General features: G+C 40.1%; 1 protein-coding gene across 1 annotated transcript in view; it reads right to left on the bottom strand.

Annotated features, from left to right (window-relative positions):
- The window catches only part of LOC145342189 (cysteine-rich hydrophobic domain-containing protein 2), a 68,132-nt gene that overhangs the window by 7,072 nt on the left and 39,457 nt on the right, over nt 1-21,603 (bottom strand). Inside the window, exons 4-5 of the mRNA XM_080187529.1 lie at nt 544-600; nt 306-365 (exon numbers count right to left, since the gene is read on the bottom strand). Of these exons, the coding sequence (XP_080043655.1) occupies nt 306-365; nt 544-600 (117 nt within the window). The remainder of the gene's footprint in view (nt 1-305; nt 366-543; nt 601-21,603) is intronic.

Below are 21,603 nucleotides of genomic sequence, written 5' to 3'. Positions count from 1 at the left end.
AGTTGTATAAAGATTCCTCTTTTTGGATAGACATATCACTTCCCTTAATACATCTCTGTTAATTCATTCTATCAATTAATTTATTATTTTCAGAGCACAGTGCAGCCTTGTTTTCAGACCATTCATAACTTTATAAATCTGCCTTGCACGTGAATATGTGCATCTGTGGACCGTAATAAATTTTTCCACTCAAGCGACTAAGTAGGCTGACACCTTTCTGATTAATAACTGCTGAAAGAATAAGATCAGAAGCAAAATAAATGATCATTTAATAGAGAAAGTAACAAAACAGCCCTTTAACTTACATATTCCATCATGTTATTGGTTTCACATTTCCTTTTGCTCAGTCTCCAGTGCAAGCACAGCTGGAAAAGAAATGGAGAAAAGGAAGAAAAATGACTTCCATTTTATTCCTACATCCAGACAAACCCATTTATCCATCTTTCATATTTTTCTACCAACAAAAGCATCTGTTTCCATACTGTGCAATTCAGTCCCCAATGGTCTGAACCCCATGCTAAAGTTGCTCCCTGCGGCACTCACCTTGTGGTATAACCTATTGTTTTCCCATTCTAATAACTTCTCGATCGATCTTCGTGTCTGGAAGACAAATGAGGTAGAATTTTACTCTTGACTGGCTTCTGAAAAACTTTGCAGTGCAGCTGCTTGTGTGAATGGAAGAGGCAGAGAGGTGTGGGGACAGTGACTGAATACAGGGTGGTCCTATGCCACAGGCTGTGTTCTGCCAAAGCACCTTTAGTGTTAAACAGTAACTAAAAATGGTGCTCATTTCTAGTCTGCCCCCTCTCCCCTGCTTACAAACCAACAACCTTTTAAAAGGATTTTAGTTATGACAGAAGAAAAAATTACTACTGTTATAAAGTAATTAAGTTTATTACGTTGATTACTAAAATGCTATTCAAAATAATGCTTGCAATAAATATTAAACTGATGCATACAAGCACATATACAAGAAATTTACTGTCAAAAGCTATGTAACCGGAATATTAAGGAGGGTTTGCATATATGTGTTAAAGTCTTAAATCACGAACCAAACCAAAGGTTCTGCTCAACATTAATTTGGCATTGTATCTTTTTTAAAGATTTTATTGCAGTGTATCAACTTGAACAAAACAATGAAGATTAAAAAAGGATTGCTTTATCACAACTTGCATCTATGATTAAGTTTCTTGTTCCAGTTATTAACATAAATCCCAAAGAATAATCAGTAATTAGGCTTGATACAGATACATAATATTGAAAAATAAGTTTAGCAGAATATACTGCTAAAATTCTGTTTTTTTCCAATGCAGTAAAATAAAACATCAGGTACTGAAATGTGTTTTACTATTTGCTTATAGCCTTACTTTTCAAAACACAGTTCTTTATTTCATGTTCCTTCATTTGATTTAATTGGGCAAAGTGAAAAGAATTGTTTTGCTACCCAACTTCTTCAGGGATGCCTATGACTGGAAGCTAGCTCATGTTTTGTTTGAATCAAAGATAGAACACGTAGCAGTGACGATATTGAATCTAATTGAGCAAAAGGGACAAAAGAATCCCTACTGGTCACTCCTTTCATATCACTAACATATCTATATATCAACAGGAATTGGACTAAGATAGCAGAGAAAAATTGTTCTTTTTAAAAAGGAAGGGGGAAGGGTAAATAAGTGATGAAGCCAGGTGTCAAAATAAAATTCTATAGCTGCAGGTGCAGAAAAGCCATTAAACATTGCCCTGCAGTTCAACTGCACCACTGATGCAGCTGCTGCTCACAAACCCAAGTACATCACTGTTTAAAAGGATGTCAGAAAACAAAGTAAAAACAGGTACGAGATATACATTTTTTCTTCCATGTTCTAATTTACAACTCAAGTTTCAGAATGTCAATTAAGAAATGTTGCAACTTCTCAAAGTATATTACTGGGTAACAGATATTCTCATAAAAATTTGCAAGGAACAATTTTCCCTTAAAGGCTGATTTTAGTCAACCCAGACATGCTCAGCACAGCTTTATTGGTGTGTTAACCATTCTTGTTCATTTAGTGAGGCAAGAGTGAAATCTGTGCCATCTTCATTAGAAAACTAAATAGATTTATGCATTTAAAAATACCTCATTCGTAAAATGTTATTCTCTACGTGAAGCAATGAGATGAAATTTTAACCAACACAAAAAACTGCTATTTAAGTATAAGACACTTGTTTTAAAGAATGTTACCAGTTTGATTTCACAGCTGGAATCTGAAAAATACAATATACTGATAAATAACATTTCCACTAAGTGCAGTGGAATATCTTGTAAATAGACAAAATGCTTAATAGCAGAAAGTTTTCTACAATCCACAATACTTCCTTATTACTATCAAATAATATTTATGCAAATAACTGAACATAACCAGGTGCCCAAATACCACTATTATTTTCAAAAATAAAATTACTGTGGAAAATCAAAATCTTAGACTGTTCCACTTTAATATGAATTTGAAGAAGAAAAAATGAAATGAAAGAAAATCCCCTTTTTGTGATTGTAGTGCAGATACATACACAGATTGGGATTTTTTTACTTAATAATTCAAAAACATTTTAAGAAGTAGGATGCAGATTTGAAAGAAACAAAAATATCCTTGAGGAGGTTTAACTCTACTTAATAGTTACATCAGCCCTCCAGATGCAGACTTTCTCCTCACTAATAATGTGTTGAACTACTGATGTTTATTACTGGTTACTGTCAGCTACACAAACATCATATAGAAACAACAGGGTAGAAGTTATATTTTTGGAGGAAAAACATTTGCTAGATATATTTCAAATATAAACTTTGCTAATGTAGCCCAATATCGTTTTGTGAACAGCACAATAACAGCAGAATGTAAAACATTGCCATTTATAGTTACACTTTTTAATGTTAGTAGTTGCTAGTCAATCTGAAATCAAAAGAAAATAAGTTTGTGGAGTGTAATTAACATTCAGTTCAGTCATTTTGGCCCTTGTCTAGCCCCAAACCTTTGTTAAGATTTGCTATTCTGAAGGCTTGAGGGAAATCGATTTGATTCTAATGGTACCATGAAAAGAACATGATCTAACTGCTTTCAGCCCTCCGTAAATCTGTACTTGGTCTTTATCACAATGCTACCCCAATTTAAAAAGCACTGAATGTCTCGTCAATGACTTTGTGAAACAGACAAGGAGCGGACATAAAAATTCCAATAGTTGTTTAAGCAGCAAAGTTCATTTGCATCACAGCGAATTTGAAAAGGCCTGACCTCTCAAACCGCCTCTCAGGTCTATGAAGTTGTAGCCTTGACAAGCTTGCATTGACAGAGCTCATTGACTCTGAAAGGCTACTTTATCAATGGAAAAAGACGGACTACGTTCTTCTACTTCAAACTGGCATCTGCCTGCCCACCCGCTGCTGATCCGAAGGTGACACTAATACAAAACTACAGACTTTACTCCCCAATATCCCTTCAGCATCGACATTAAGTACAGGATATACTTCATTTCTGTTTTTTTTTCAATGCAGGCTGGCTGCATTCTACGGTATTTGTACTACTTAACAAAAGCAAGTACCAATGGAACTACTGGGTGCAATCACATTATAGGCTGGAACAAAAACTCTGGAACACAAGCTGGAAAACTGCTCAGCCTCGATACCAGAAGCTGCACAAATTTCAATGTCAGGCTCTAAATAAAGGAAGTTTTACAAATTTTCTAAGGTTTTGTTTCCAGCAAAATTACCAACACACACTCTATCAAACTACAGCATCAACTAAGTTACAACACTGGGAAATAAGTGATCAGACTATAATCTGCCAAAAATTCGATCCACCTTTTTACAATCGGCAAATCTGAAATTAGTAATACATTTCTGCACTTTCATATAGTACCTAAAATATTCCTGAACTAAACACACATCACTGAATCTCAATTTTCCTTGCAATTTTCTGCTCTCTTTCCCTTTTAAAAAGCAGTTTATCTATGGGAGATCGTTTTGCAAACATTGGTAATCCTCTGGTACTTTTCCCAGATTGTTAACACAGCTTAATCTTATTCAACCAGACAGCACATCCTCAATTTTAAAAAAGATGTCATTAGAATAATGAACAGGTACATAGGCTGATTGTAGTGGCCTTATTCGTCTGGCTGCAATCAGATAACTCAGCAGAGAGGATGAACAGGGACTTTCTTATCCATAAGCAGCAACTCCACATTGGAAATATTCAATGATATCAAGAACGTTCTCTTAACCCCATTTACATAACTCCAGCAATCTTTGAAGTACAACATTAACCCTAACAATGGATGTTCTCCCAAAAGAGAAATATTGTACTAATTAGACAAAAATGCTATTAATTGGCAACTAGGCAGCTACAGTGGTAATACCAGGTAGGTGGGAGAAGAACCTGAAATAGGAGGGGAAGGGTCCAGTTGTTCTGAGCCACATGGTTCCAATAACATAGGTAGGGCTAAGAAAGTAGTTCTGCTGAGGGAGTAGGAGCAGCAAGGGGCTAAATTAAGCATAGTAGAACAATAAAGCTAATACTCTTTGCGTTACTACCCGAGTTATGACCAAAATGGCATAAACTAAATAAGATCAGAATTTATGCATGGCTTAATGGGTGGTTTCAATTCGTGGCATTCTGTCATCAGCACCAGGGAAAGAGAGCTGTACTGTTGGGGCTGCCTTCAGCTAAACCATGCGTTTGTTCGTCCATCATCATTGATGAGGACCTCGACATCATTAGTAATTTTGAGGCTGGTTGTGGTGTGTCCGAAGACGACTGATCAGGCCAATTCGGGCATGGAATGTCCTGGAACATATTGGACAGACTTGTGTAGACACTGTACTTGTTGTGCTAGTGGCTCTGGACTTGCGCAGGTCGCACTTAAATTGTGCTTCAGCAATACAGCTTGCTTTGTGAGCTTAACAGCCTTTGTGGATGGGGCAGCGCCAGGTAAGGCGGTTTTGTGCCAGCGTTTCCCAGGGGGTCATGTCAATGTCAAGCGACTTCAGGAATGCCTTGAGTGTGTCTTTGAAACATTTCTTCTGCACTCCACGTGAGCATCTTCGAGCAGAGTTCCCCAAAAAGGAGCTGCTTGGGTATGCGCTCGTCTGACATACGGATGACATGACCTGCCCAACGTGTCTACGCTCTTACCAGCTGTGTGTGGACTGATGGTAGACTTGCTCTAGAGAGAACTTCAGTGTCTGGTACTTTGTCTTGCCAACGGATGCGTAATATTCTGTGAAGACAAATCATGTGGAAATGATTGAGCTGTCTTGCATGCCTTCGATACACAGTCCACGTTTCACAGGCATACAGGAGGGTAGTGAGTACCGCGGCGCTGTAGACCTTCAGTTTTGTTGCTGGGCTGATTCCTCAACATTCCCATATTGTGGGGCGCAGTCTACCAAAAACAGAACTTGCCTTTGCTATTCTGCAGTTAACTTCTGTATTAATAGTCACTGCTTGGGAGAGGGTGCTGCCGAGATAAGTGAATTGGTCCACTGCCTGTAGTTTCTGCCCTTTGATTGTGACTATGGGTTTTGTGTACGGTGCATGTGGAGCAGGCTGGTGCATGACTTCGGTCTTTTTAATGTTGATGACGAGTTCAAAGTTGTCACAAGCCGTGGAAAATTTGTCCATACTGCCTTGCATCTCTGGCTCTGAGCCAGTGTACAGGGCGCAGTCATCGGCAAAGAGAAAATCTCTTAGAACAGTCTCTTTCACTTTGGTAATACTTGAAGTCTCTTCAGGTTGAAGAGTTTCCCATCCACTCTGTACTTGAGGCTGAATGATGCCTTCCACTGTCCTGGAAGGCATCATTCAGCATGGCAGTAAACCATGCTGAACAGCGTGGGTGCGAGCACGCAGCCTTGTTTGATGCCATTGGTGACTGGGAATGCCTCAGACGATTCTCTGCCATCCAGAATTCTGACCATCATGCCATCATGGAACTGGCATACCATCTGAATGAATGTGGGAGGGCAGCCAAACTTTGACATGATCCTTCACAGGCCTTGTCGGCTTACGTTGTGGAAGGCTTTCACCAGGTCAACAAAGGTTGTGTAGAGCTCGCAATTCTGCTCCTGACACTTCTCCTGAAGTTGGCCTGCAGCAAAAATCATGTCAGTAGTCTCATGACCTTTGCAGAAGCCACACTGTGACTCTGGAAGCAGGCCCAGCTCCAGATGAGTGACCAGACGATTTAGCAGGACTCTTGCTAGAGTTTTTCCTGTGATGGAGAGCAGTGAGATTCCTCGGTGGTTGTCGCATACTTGCCGATTGCCCTTCCTCTTGTACAGGTGTACGATGAAAGCATCTTTAAGTTCCTGAGGAATGGATCCTTGCTTCCAAAAGGACTGGAACAACTCAGTGAACTTCTCGGTAAGTGCAGGACCAGCAGCTTTATAGATCTCGGCGGGTATGGCATCTGCCCCTGGGGCTTTGCCACTGGATAGCTGGCTGACAGCTTTCGTGACTTCTGCTACTACCGGTGGATCATCCATGGCGCTGTTGATATCAACCTGTGGAATCCTGTCTACTGCTTCATCGTTAATAAATGACGGTTGGTTGAGGATGGCTTCAAAGTGTTCAGCCCATCTCTGCGGAATCTGAGCCCTCTCTGTAATGAGAGTTGTACCATCTGTACTCAGGAGGGGGGAACTCCTGAAAAATTGAGGTCCGTAGAGAGTGTTGAGGGCTTCATTAGAACCATTTCAAGTCGTTTCTGTCAGCATATCCCTGTATTTCATCTGCCTTGGCGCTCAGCCAGGCATCCTGCATTTTATGCAGTTTATTCTGGACTGTCCTGCGAGCACTGGTAAAAGCATTTTTCTTGGCGGCTGAAGATGGGTCGTTCTGACAGGCCCGATGAAGATGGTGCTTTTCAACAAGTAGAGCCTGTATCTCCTCATCATTCTCATTGAATCAATCATGCTGCTTGCAGTAGAGGGCCCGAGCATCTTCAGCACAGATATATGGATAGCATCCCTGAAGCGTTCCCAGTCGTCCTCAGCGCTGCCTGCAAGGTGTAGGTCAGCAAGCTTGATTTCTAAAGTTTTCAGCTAGTGCTGAAGCTATGCAGGTGTTCTTTAGCGTGGCTGCATTGATTCTTTTCATAACCTCGCTTCCTTGTGGTCGCCTCTTGGGTCTGATGCGGAGCCTCATTTTGGAGACAATAAGCCTGTGATCTGTCCAGCAGTCAGCACCACACACGGCCCTGGCCACTCTGACATCCTGCCTGTCTTTTCTCCTGACATTGTTGATAAGATGCCAATGCTTTGAGCGGAGGTCTTGTTACGGGTAGGCAGACAGAAGCTTGTGTTGGTGATGAGGAGGTCGTGTGCTGCACAGGTGTTCAGTAAGAGCCGTTACTGTTACACTTGCCCACTCCATGCCTCCCAATGACTCCCTGCCAGATTGCAGAGTCAAACCCTATTCTTGCATTGAAATCGCCAAGATCAGCTTGTCGATACTGCTCACTGCTGATAGTAGGGCATCTAGCTCTTTACAGAACTTGTCTTTCATCTCGTCCGGGTTGTTCATTGTGGGGGCAATGGCGCTGATCAGGGTGGCTTGACTTATGTTCTGTAGCGGAAGCTGTAGTGTCATAAGCTGGTCGTTTACACCCTTGGGTAGATTATCAAGCTTCCAAACAAGGTGACTCCTGATGGCGAATCCAACTCCAGCATCACGACGCTCATTGCTGCCGCGACCGCTCCAGAAAAAAGTGTATCCACCTCTAGTTTCAGTCAACTGACCTATGTTGACAAGACGAGTTTTGCTCAGGGCTGCAATGTCAATGTTGTATCTTCAAGCTCTCCGGCAACTAAGGCTGTTCTTCTCTCTGGTCTGTCTGCTGTAGGGTTGTCCAAAAGCGTGCGCATGTTCCAAGTGTCAATGGTGAGTGGTGTCACCTTGTGTTTTATTTTTTTTTCCCGACCGTAAGATGGGTTCCCTGCGAGTCACAGTAAACTGGTCAGGGTGTAGTGAAGCAGGCAATGTTTAGGGCATGTTTTCTAGCCCCTTCCTCATTCTACGGAGGTGAGCAGTGCATTCCTGAAGAGGCCTGCTCAGTCGCCCAGGTAGACGTCAAGTTCCACTGCTGCCTTGGTCAGCGAAAAACGACCATTAGACCTGAGTGCCTGCGTGCAGGTCCGTGACTACAGCTCCCAGTGTATCCACACCTGCTGCTTCACCGCTTGCCCATCGCCACAGGACTTCAAGGGTTGAACATGACACTGATGATGATGATGGTGTTGAAACGAGTGCTTGATTTGGGTTAAAGCAAAGGAGAGTTGCGCAGCATCAGCCTTACTCTTCCCAATTCCCATCTAGATCCAGTGGCAAGACAGGAGTCAAGACGCCTGGAGGTGGGACTAGGCACAGTGGACAACCAGGACATCTTGTGTCCTGTCCTGCTCTTCGCGTTCCACGACGCTTGCAGAGACCACCTTCTTGACCGTTGGACCTTCCATTGCTCAATCCGCCGGACTCTCTCTTCACATGCTGGGATAGACACCTCCCCATCTCACACAGGGTTGAGACCCGTTGGCTACCCTCACCTGGTTTAGCTGGCTTGTCGAGGCCTTTGCCTGGGGTGTGGCCACTGTCGCATGCAAATAGCTACGGGGAGCCATAGGTGAGAGTTGAGTGCCCAGATGGGGACAAAAGATGGACAAACCGCCCTGAAAGGACGCGACATGTTTCCCCTACCAAAGGTACTACCCCTCCCTGACACCCCATACACACCACACTCAGGCTAGTGTTCTAGCAAACTGTATAACTAGGGGGGGTACAGTGGGCTTTAAAGTAAATGGTGAGGGGGAGCTTTCACAAGAGGAGAGGTTTGGAAAGTTAAAGAGAGATGACAAAGCAACGGTGCAGGTTAGTCATATGGGTAATAATAATCAGATTGTGACAGGAGGGGACCGAGTATACAAAGAGTGCACCAACAAATAAGGTCAAGAGTAGAGAAAATTGGTAAAAGGCAGAATTAAAGGCTCTTGAGCTGAATGCACGTAGCATTCGTAACAAGATGGATGAATTAAGAACATAAGAACATAAGAAATAGGAGCAGGAGTAGGCCATCTAGCCCTTCGAGATATATCTTGAATCCTAGATCATACCACCGCTCTTACTGATTTTTAATTTATCCCGTAAGGCAAGGAGGTGAGCCCCAAGGGGCTCTTGCTTCAGGTTGGAAGGGCCGGGCACGACCCGCTCCATGGACAGTGGCAGGTGGGGAGTCTGACTGGGGCGCTATACCTGTCACACCGTAATGCAGGTGTTCTAAGGCGAGCTCAGGGAGAACGGAAAGCTCCCATGGAGCAGAAAGGCAAAAGCTCCCTTGATCTTGATTTTCAATAAATGAGTATGATTTAATGGGCATTACAGAGATATGGTTGCAAAGTGACCACACTGCAGGTCTAAATATTCACTGGAGTCTGACATTTTGCAAGGACAAGAAGAAAGTAAAAGGACTGTTAATCAAGGATGAGATCAGTACATCAGTGAGAACTGATCTTGGTTCAGTGGATCAAAACATACTATCAGTTTGTGTGGAGGCATGAAATAGCAAAGTATTGGGAAGGTAGCTACGCTGTAGGACAGAGTACAAAATAAGAAGTAATGTGGGTTTATAAAAAAAGGTATAGCAATGACCGTGGGAGATTTTAATCTTCATATATATTGGACTACTTTGCAAACATAGCCTGGAGCAAATATTCATAAGGTATATTTGGGAAAGTTTCTTATAACAAATAGTTCCAGTACCAACCAGGGAACAGGTTAGTTTAGATCTGGTAATGTGTAATAAAATAGTATTTATAAATTATTTCATAGAAATGATCGTCTGGGTTGGAGTGATCATAATATGACAGAATTTCACATTCTAGTCAACGGTGTGAAATTTGAGTCTGAAACTGCTGTCTTAAATTTAAAGAAAGGCAATTACAAGCGTATAAAGACACAGTTGGCTCCAATGGACCTAGAAAACAGGTTTAAAGGGAAGGTGGTTGAGAAACAGTGGCAGACATTTAAAGAGATCTTTCATGCTCTCAACAAAAATAAATTCCATTGACAAGACATGAGAAGTATACACCATCTGTGGCCTACAAGGAAAAATCAATACAGAATAAGAGACCATGATTTTGGGGATGATACATTAGTATGGAGAGCACCCTGGAAAACTAACAGGGAACAGAGTTGGGCTAAATGGAGGATTTTCAGGTTGGCAAACTAACGAAGAGTGCCACAGCTGAGGCCTTAATGATGTACCATCTACATTAATGACTTGGTAAAAGAAATGTGGCATAGTGGCATTGTGGTATTATCACTGGACTAATAATCCAGAGATCCAGAGTAATGCTCTGGAGACCAGAATTTAAATCCCACCATGGTAGTTGATGAAATTTGAATTTGATTTTTTTAAAATCTGGAATTCCAAGTCTAATGATGAACATGAATCCATTGTCAATTGTTAAAAAACCCATCTGGTTCACTAACCTCCTTTAGGGAAGACAATCTGCCCATGTAGAAACATAAAAAATTGGTGCAGGAGTAATCCATTTGGTTCTTTTGAGTCTGTTCCACCATTCATGATGATCATGGCTGATCATCCAACTCAATAGTCTGTTCCCACCTCCCCCACGAGCGATAGTAACTTTTTCTTGAAAACTTAATCTTTTTGGCCTCAACTACTTTTTATGGTAGCGAATTCCACTGGCTTACAGTCTCTGGGTGAAGAAATTTCTCCTCATCTCAGTCCGCAATCTAAGCTGTATCCTCAGAGTGTTGTCCCTAATTCTGGATTTCCCCATCATTGGGAACATCCTTCCTGCATCTATCCTGTCTAGTCCTGTTGGAATTGTATAGATTTCATGAGATCATCCTCTCCCACTCCCGCTCATTTTCTGAACTCTGGCAAACATAACCGTAACTGACTCAATCTCCTCATACGTCAGTCTCACCATCCTGGGAATCAGTCTCTGCATTCCCTCTGGAACAAGAGCATCCTTCCCCAAAAACTATACACAATATTCTAGATGTAGAGTCACAAAGGCCCTATATAATTGCAGCAAGGTATCCTTGCTCCTGTACTTGAGTCTTTTCACTACAAAGGCCAACATACCATTTGCCTTCTTTACCACCTGCTGCACCTGCATGCCTACCTCCAGCGCCTCGTCTACAAGGAAACCCAGGTCTCAATGCACATCGCCCCCTCTCAATTATGGCCTTTCAAATAATAATTTGCCTTCCGGTTTTTGCTACCAAAGGCATAATCTCATATTTATTCACATTGTACTGCATCTGCCATGCATTTGCTCACTCACTCAGCTTGTCCAAATCATACTGAAGCATCTCTGTATTGCCCACCCAGCTTTGTGTAATCTGCAAATTTGGAGATATTACATTTAATTCCCTAATATAAATAATTAATATATATTGTGAAACCTGGAGTTCCAGCACTGATCCCTGCAGTATCTCACTAATCACTGCCTGCCATTTGGAAAAAGACCAGTTTATTTCTACTCCTTACCTGGGCTGGCTTACATGTGACTCAAGACTCCAAAGTGGTTGTTTCTTAAAATGACTTTGAAATGGCTTTAAAAACCCATCTGTTATTCAGACATTGTATGGATAATTTCATTTGACCAAATGTGACTGGGATGCATTCTACCTTAGATTTGCACAGATAATTTTATAACTTTGCATGTTTGTGAGGAACTATAGTGTTTGACAGTGCATATTCAGCATATGCTGTGCAAAATGTAACGAAAATTTAAATGGGTTGGAAAGTCATCCAAAAATGAGCACCCAATTCAAACACTCATGCTTGTAACTCCTTGTTGACAGTGCAAAGTTGGAAATGACTAGTTAGGTGACCCAAAAAGGAAAAGCATATTCAGTTTCATAACAGATATCAGTATCCTCAATAAGTACTCTTTTCCCCTTCTACATTTTCATGATTGATTTCACAACTGAATCTTCTGTATTGCAATACTGCCATCAACTAATTTTAGAACTGTTATTAGTTTATAAATCATACATTCATTTGCATATTTCATGAAGACACTTGATAATTTTGATTATATTATGCATAGAGAAGGAAATCACATTTTTAAGCAAGACTGTGACTGCGCTAGAATGTATCCAGGTCTTTTGAATAGCAACTATTTTCAATGTTTATATTACATTTATATTTGTGACATCTCACACGTTAAGTGATTTTGTTATTAACTAAAAGGCAATCAATTAAATCTTTAAGAAAATATAACTGTCGTTTAGTGATACATGCCAGTGCAACAATTGGTGGTAATAATTTAATTTTAATTTGAGCTCAAAAAAGAAAGCCTTAGTGATACAGATCAACAATGTCCAATTCTTAGTTTGTATAAGTGGATTGTTTAGTTTTCAGTTCTTTACAAACTTAGAAAGAATTTGAGTCTGCACCTGAAAGCACTAAAAACAAAGCAGATAACGTGGTTAAGCTGCTCTGCATGTCCACTGAGAAATTCAGTGAACTAAAAGGCATCTCAGTCTCCAATAATGCATCTTCTTTACAGCTTGACAGGTGACAAAAAGCACTTGCACGTGCAGCCTAATTAATCACTATACTTGACGTCTCAGTGATTTACAGTGAGAAGCAGGTGAAAAGTACAAAACAAAATAGGAAACACTTGATTTTGAGTCAATGGAGGGAAATGTCACTAAATCACAGCCAAAATAAATGGTGTACTGAATTTAAAAGAAAATCTCCAGACTCTAAAATGACAAAGCTGAGAGGTTAGTTGTACAATGGATAACTAAATCACACTATTCCTCAAAAATAATGAAATGCTGAAAAGCAAATTTAATACTACCATGATTTAGACAGACTGAATAATATTGTTTTGTAAAGTATCCCATTTTGTAAAGTACTTCACGTGGGTGGCCTCAACTATTACTGTCATGTTTTCCATTTTTCTTTAATAAAAACTACAATAACACAAACCCCCAATATTTGCTGTCACGTCAATCACAGGATACTTAACAGCCATCCCTGAACTATGAATTAAAACTAAAAATGTACAGACTTCAGTTAAAAGGCCCATATTCCACTGAGCTGCATATTTAAATCTATGCAATATTTCTCTCACTGCACGATTATAACTTTCTATTTTTATTAGTTTTAATTAGTTGAGTGTTTGATGAAAATGTCTAATTTGTATATACAAGTATAACTCCATTATATTTTATTACTACTAACTTTTTTTTGTATTATTTTGTCAAATCTTAAGGAAGGTTTTCAGGATAAATGTTCACGTTTCTGATGTTAGTTTTTTCCTTTCACAAGATGTGACAGGGTCAACATTGTTGCCCATCTTCAAAAGATAGGGTGAATTGCCTTCCTGTACCACTGTAATCCATGTGGTGTAGCTACATTCACATTGCTGTTCGGATGGGAGTTCCAGGATTTTGATCCAGTGATAATAGTTTCAAGATGGTATGGGGCCTGGAGGAGGATCTGCAGGTGGTTGTACTACAATGCATCTGCTGCCCTCATCCATAGAAAGAAGTTTGGAAGGCGCTGTCGAAGGGACATTGGGGAGTTTGTACAGTGCATCTTGCATATAGTACACACTGCTACCATTGGGCACCAGTGGTGGGGGAGTTAATGGTTAGGTTGTTGGACAGGTTGCTGATCAAGTGAGTGGATGATGTTGAATCTCTTGAGGATTGTTGAAGCTGAACTCATCTAGGTAAATGGAGAGTATTCCATCACTCTCCTGACTTGTGCCTTATAGATGGTGAACAGGCTTTGGGAGGAGTCAAAAGGTGAGTTACTCACCACAGAATTTCCAGTCTCTGACCTGTTCTTGTAGCCACCATATTTATATGGTTTTCCAGTTCAGTTGCTGATCAATGTTAAGTCCCAGGGTGTTGGTAGTGGGGTAATCAACAATGATAATGCCAATGAATGTCCTGGGGAGACGATCATTTTCTTTCTTGTTAAAGATGTTTATTGCCTAGCATTTAAATGACACTTGTACTACTCATCAGCCAAGCCTGAATGTTGTCCAAGTTTTGAGCAATTGCAAATGGTATAGAACATTGTACAATCAGCAGTGAAAGCAAACATCTTTATCTTCATAGTTTACCCTCCTAAGCAATGTAAAAGCTATTAAAAGAAATCTGAGTGAATGCCAAATTGATACTGTAGAATCTAAAGGCACATATTCATACCTGGAATTCTCCAAAGAATGAAGTTTTTAGCCATAGTTACACATGAAGGAAGGAATATTTCACTGCAAGAATGGGAAGGTAACAATGATAAAGATGAATAATAGTGGGCAAGTCACAAACTTCCTGGAATCTAGATAAAAAGCAGCAATTGTTGATCACCTGCTGAACCATGGAATGGTATGGTGAGGAAAATGTGAAGAAAACCAATCTACTTCCTCAAAAAATGTTATATTATTAGTTAAATTGTTATTCAAAAGTATTAACTATTGATAACACGAATTAAGAAAATTTTAAATAGGAACACACTGGCATTATTTCAACCCAAATAAGTATGTTTTATATTTTACAAAATAAAGAAGTTGATTGATATCATGCCATGATTGTGCAACACTGTCTACATCATAAATTCACTATCCTGGTCATACTCTCAAAATGAAACATTATAAACACTGATATTGAAACAGTCCGTTAGATTCATGTCAAATCAAATTGTTAAGTGGAAGATGCTTAACACTACATCTGACTGCTTTGTGTGCACCTGGGAGAGTGATTGATGCAAGCAACGATTGCCATTTTTGTAGAAATGTTCCACTAACAAAAGCAAAAGCCATCTCTTCCACCTTCCCTCACAAGATGATATATAGTGGATGATTTGGATTGCTATCAGTATTGCCATAAAACTCATAAATGAACGTAAAATCCACCAAAGCAGTTGAATGCCCTTCTGAACTCCAAGAATGTGTGATTTTTATTTCAAATTCCCAGTGTTCATAATATTTTGCTTTTATGAACGTTCCTCTATTTTTTCTGTTCAGCATAATGATTCAGAGAATCATACAGTGCCGAAGAAGCCCTTTGGACCATCGAGTCTGCACCAACATGGGAGAAATACCAAGAACAAAAAAACAAAAAGTACAGTACAAGAACAAAAGTACAGTACAAGAACAAAAGTACAGTACAAGAACAAAAGTACAGTACAAGAACAAAAGTACAGTACAAGAACAAAAGTACAGTACAAGAACAAAAGTACAGTACAAGAACAAAAGTACAGTACAAGAACAAAGGTACAGTACAAGAAAAGTACAGTACAAGAACAAAGAAAAGTACAGTACAAGAAGAAAAGTACAGTACAAAGAAAAGTACAGTACAAGAAGAAAAGTACAGTACAAGAAGAAAAGTACAGTACAAGAACAAAGAAAAGTACAGTACAAGAACAAAGAAAAGTACAGTACAAGAACAAGCCCTTTGGCCCTTCAAGTCTGTGCTGACCATGACACCCTAACTAAACTAAATAAAACCTTCACCCCTTACTCGTCCATATCCCTCTAGTCCCTCTCTATTCATGTACCCATCCAGATGCCTCTTAAATTCTGTTGATGTGCCTGCTTCCGCCACTTCCTCTGGCAACACATTCCAGGCGCCCACCACTGTCTGCGTGGAAAAAGTCACCCTACATATCTCCCTTCAACCTTCCCTTTCTCACCTTGAACCTGTGCCCCTACGTAATTGACACTTCCAATCTGGGAAAAAGTCTCTGACCATCCACTCTGTCTATGCCTCCCATAATTTTGTATATCTTTAACAGGTCTCGCCAGGGCCTCTGCCTTTCCAGTGAAAACAAGACTAGTTTATTTAACCTTTCTTCATAGTCAACACCCTCAAGACCAGGCTATATCCTGATGAACCTTCTTTGCACTCTCCAAAGCTTCCATGTCCATATGGTAATTTGGCAACCAGAACTGCACGCAATACTCAAAATGCGGCCCAATCAAGGTTTTATATAGCTGCAGTATGATGAACTCTTGTACTCAATGCCCCAGCCAATGAAGGCAAGCATGCCATATGCCTCCTTAATCACCTTGGCCACCTGCACTGCCACATTTTAGCAAACTGTGGACCTGCACATCCAGATTCCTCTATATGTTAATGTTCCTAAGGGTTCTGACATTTACAGTATAATTCACATCTAAATTTGATCCATCAAAATGCATCACCCGCATTTGTCTGGATTAAACTCCATCTGCCATTTCTGTGCCCAAGTCTCCAATCTACCTATATCCTGTTGTATCCTCTGACAATTCCTGGCACTATCAGCAATTCCGCTCAATCTTTGTTTCATCTGCAAATTTACTATTCAGGCACCCATATTTTCTTCCAGATCATTTATATATACCAGAAACAACAGAGGTCCTAGCATTGATCCCTGCTCCAGATTTCTATTCTGAAAAACATCCTTCCACTTGTACTCTGTCTTCTATGACCAATATAGCCAGCTCATCCTGAATCCCATGAGATTTTAGTTTTTGTACCAATCTGCCACGTGGGACTTGTCATATGCCTTACTAAAGTCCATATAAACTACATCCATAGCCCTTCTCTCATCAATCACCTTTGTCACCTCGTCAAAAAACTCAAGTTCAAAACTCAATGACCTTCCCCATAAAACCATACTGCCCATCACTAACTAGCCCATTTTCTTCCAAATGTGCATACATTCTGTCCCTCAGTTTCTTCTCTGAAAACTTCCCTGCCACAGACATCAGGCTCATCGGCCTATAATTTCCTGGATTATCCCTGCTTCCTTTCTTAAGCAAGGGAACAACATTGACTATTCTCCAGCCCTCTGAAACATGGCCTCCCACCTAATCCTATTTATCAACACTTGGCCCATAGCCTTGAATGTTATGATGTGCCAATTGCTCATCCAGGTACTTTTTAAAGGGCATGAGGTAATTCACCTCTACAACCCACCCAAGTAGCACATTCCAGGCTGTCACCACCCTCTGGGTAAAAAAGTCTTTCCTCACATTCCTCCTAAACCTCCTGTCCCTCATCCTGGACCTACGTCCCTCAATGACTGAGCCTTCAACTAAGGGAGTCAGCTGTTCCTTATCCACTCTATCCTCTTATAATCTTGTACACCTTGATCAGGTTACCTCTCAGTCTTCCCTGCTTCAATGAAAACCCAAGCCTATCCAATCTCTCTTCATAACTTAAATGTTCCATCCTAAGCAGAATCCTGGTGAATCTCCTTTGCACCCCCTCCGGTGCAATCATATCCTTCCTCTAATGGCAACCAGAACTGTACACAATATTCTAGCTGCGGCAGCCTCACCAAAGTTGTATACAACTCTAACATGATTTCCCTGCTTTTGCAATCTATATTTCAATTGATAAAGGCAAGCATCCCATATGCCATTTTCACCACCCTACTAACATGCCCTTCTGCCTTCAGAGGTCTAAGGACAAATGCGCCAATGTCCCTTCCAAGCGTCATGTTGTTCTTTGAATGCTTCCTTGTCAAATTACTCTTTCCAAAGTTATCACCTCAAACTTTTCTGGCTAAAAATTCCACCTGCCACTTATCTGCCCATTTGACCATTCTGTCGACGTCTTCTTGTAGCCTAACACACTCTGCCACAGTTAACCACCTGGCCAATCTCTGTCATCTGCAAACTTACTAATCCTACTCCCAACATAATCATCTATATCATTTATAAAAAGAACGAATAATAGAGGAACCAGCACAGGTTCCTGTGGTAAGCCACTGGACACTGGCTTCCTGTCACTAAAGCAGTCTTCTGTCATCACCCTCTGTTTCCTATAACTGAGCCAATTCTGAATCCACTTTATCAAATTACTCTGTATCCCATGTGCATTTCTTTACAAGTCTCCCATATGGGACCTTCTTAAAGGCTTTGATGAAATTGATGTAATCTACATCAATTGCACTACCCTCATCAACATACCGGGTCCTCTCCTCAAAAATTCAATTAAATTTGTTAGGTATGACCTCCCTCTGATGAAATTATAACTATTCCTGATCAAGCTTGACCTCCAAGTGGAGGTTCCTCCCATAATTTCATCATAAAACTGGAAAATGACTTTAAATAATTTAGTTACATTCTGCCCAGTATGAAACCAGCAAAATTTTAAAAATCTTAGCTGTACATTAAGAAACAGCAAATTGTACAGCATTTTCTGTTTTGAGAAGAATAAAAACATGTCATTTTAGAGCTGAAAGAAGTATATTGAGAATAGATGACAAAGCAATAGATAAAAGGTTGGGTACATATCTAAAACATTACTATATACTATGGCTTAACTGGGCATTGACTAAATCACATTTGGGATACTGTGCTCAATTCAGCTCCCACCACAAAAATCACATAGGTGCAGGACAACAAGAATGTGGAATGAGCACTTAATTGGGAAAAACCTAGTTATTTAAAAAAATACTGAATATGCATTTAAAAAGAGGTTCCCTAAGCAAAGCATAGAGAGATCCTATTGGGAATCCTGCCAACCCACCCTGTAGGCAGTGAAACATGCCTCATTCCCAGCAGTTATAAGGACTGGCTTCAAGTTCTTCCAATGCTTTCAAATCACAAGGAGGGTTTTATAAGCCTTTAAAGTATTTAAAGAAATTTAAGCTGCTTCCCTCTACAAAGTTTTGTCACAACGTATCATCAACAAATTCAGGTACAATACAAACCCAGCACAGATCTCTCTGGCAATTCACCATTTAACAGTTTGCCAACCTGAAAATGATCTATTTATACTGACTCTATCCATGTTAATATACCACCCTTAATATCATAAGCCATTACTATTTGTCTTGTATAATAACCTAATGCCTTTTGGGAATCCTTGAAGTGCCCTTGCACCTGCAACCCCTATTCTTCTAAGCCTTATAATGGAGGAAAAGCCACTGATGAAATAGCTGAAGACTGTTCAGCTGAGAATGTTGCCCTCAGGAATTTCCACAGCGCTGTGCTGGGGTTGTGATTACAGGCATCCAAGAACCACAATCATCTCCCTTTGTGCCAATTATGACCCTAGCCATTGGGGAGCATTCAAATTCCTATAATCCTACTGTTCTGTCTCACAGAACCATAGAATCCATATAGTGCAGAAGGAGGCCATTCAGCTCGAGTCTGCACCGACCACAATCCAAACCGGCCCTAAGCCCATAACCACATGTATTTATCCTGCTCATCCCCATGACAGTAAGGAGCAATTTAGCATGGCTAATCAACTTAACCCACATACCTTTGGACTGTGGGAGGAAACACATGCAAACACAGAGAAAATGTGCAAACTCCATACAGACAAGTTACCCGAGGCCAGAATTGAACCAAGATCTCTGGCGCTGTGAGGCAGCAGTGCTAACCAGTGTGTCACTGTAGACACCTTGCCTCCTTACCCTTCTAAATGTCTAAATGTTTCAGTATATCTCTTGAACTGGAAGGCAGTTCCAGAATATATCAATCCATGAGACGGTATACTCCTCACAACCGAAGCATGGTACTGTTAACTATGCGGGCTGTGTAGTGGTGACATTCATTAATGTTATTTGCAAAATAGTTTCCCAAGTAAATCTATAAGCCTTTAATAACAGGCAAGCAGGTATATGCCAAAGGTGCTTCACAGTGCAGTTAATAAAATTGTTCAAATTAAAGCAAATTACTGCAGATGCTGGAATCTGAAAACGAAAGAGAAAATGCCCTCTGACAAAGGGTTATTTGGACTTACAGCATCTGTATGGAGAGACTTTTCTCTCCTTACAGATGCTGCCAGACCTGCTGAGAATTCTTAGCAACTTCTCTTTTGGTAATAAAGTTGTTCAGTTGGTTTCATTTGTGATGTTACATCCAGTTACAAATGATTCACATTTCATAAACAATGCAATCTGCAGAATTTAGGAAAAAAGAATCAATCCAATTTTTGGAGCTTACGCCAGTTTTCACACGGTTCTTACATTTAAAGCTTTATTTTTTGATCTCACTTCAGTATGTTACTGGAACCGAATTTGAGATTCTAATCTCGTAACACACAAGCTATTTAAATTACTGAAACCTTGCTAGGCACTTTGCCAAAAAACTCTTCCTGGCAACTCACACCCATAACATCAAGTCTAAAGATCAGTTCTGGGAACAAGTTTATTTTAACTCAAGAGAGTTTTAATCCCCAATAGCAGATGAGTTGTTCTTTCAAAAATTTCAAACTTAATCACAACTCATACATCTCCAGGTTTAACAGAGGTGGGAAAACAAAAGCAGGCAACCAATCTGCTCCAAGAAAGTGACTTGGCTATTTAAAAAATTTAACCAGATTTAACCCAAGCTAGTTGGGGTTCCTGGGAAATGCAGCAGCTGTGGCTTGACTACAGGAGCAGGAGGCAAGGGCAGCTTTAAGGAGTATGCATTTCTTGAAGGTGAGCAGAAGGGGTATTTCCCCTTAGTCAAATATGCCAACTGAACATTTCAAAGAAAATTAAGAACCAACATTTTTTTTAAATAATTTTTACCCTTACAATTTATCATAACTTTTGAATTCTACTTACATATTTAATTTACATTGGTATTGAAAAAATCTGAAATATTTAATATTTAAAATGCTTTATAATTTGAATTTACTACACAATTGCAGTTGCTGAGGTGTGGGACAGCAATGTTGTATTGAACTGTGATTAAACTATTGCTCAAAAGTAAAAATCAAAGCATTCATACTATTATCAACATAAATCATTGTTTAACAGCAGATTTTGTGGAAAGCCAATTGTTTTGAAAACTGATTGGATCTTAATTCAGTGACTGATAACTGTTATATACAATAAAATGCAACTCAATTCTAAGTGTTGATATCGCTCTCACTCTTCAGCTGCTATGCTGGTCCAAGAATATGCTTGGCAAGGTACTGCCATGGTTAGCTGGTGCCTTCTGCAAATGGCTGACCGGAAAATCCTCCCACTCATGTCATTTGCCATAGGCGTGTAAGAATGATTTATTGGTTGATAATCACCATGTTTGGCCATATTACAAATACACCTTCCAGGGACATCAAGTCCATGCTTGGGACTTGAACCCGGAACTTCTGGATCAGTGACAGGGACACTACCGATTGCAACACAACAGTTCCTAAGTTTAATATGCAAGTGTTTTGTTACACTTTTCAAGAACAAATGTATTTTGCAAAACTAATCCTCATTTGGAACAGGATGAGATAAAGGTCTTCATGGTTACCAAAATGCAGTTACAAATTATTTTGTCTTCCAAAACCACTTATCAAATTTGAGTCAGTCCAGACGAATAGTGTAAAAGGTTCTTTCCACTTTCCATAAGAGTTGTGTGTATAATTAATTTGGATAGACTCAATGCAGTCCCCGGTGGGCATGGGGCATGCAACGACACTCAAACTGGCAATAAATAATACAAATTGACAATTTCATACAGGGTAATCAACTATGAAAAATGTCACACCGGCAGAAGTGGAAGTGTTCTTCAAATTGGGATTGAGTACAGGGAGCTTTTCTCTGCATTTTATCATGCTATAACTGGCATGGGTATACTTGATGTTGAATCAAGAG

This window comes from Carcharhinus amblyrhynchos, chromosome 1, assembly GCF_965287045.1.
Source record: "Carcharhinus amblyrhynchos chromosome 1, sCarAmb.v2.hapA, whole genome shotgun sequence".
Lineage (NCBI taxonomy): Eukaryota > Metazoa > Chordata > Chondrichthyes > Carcharhiniformes > Carcharhinidae > Carcharhinus > Carcharhinus amblyrhynchos.
This window is presented reverse-complemented; position numbering and strand designations above follow the sequence as displayed.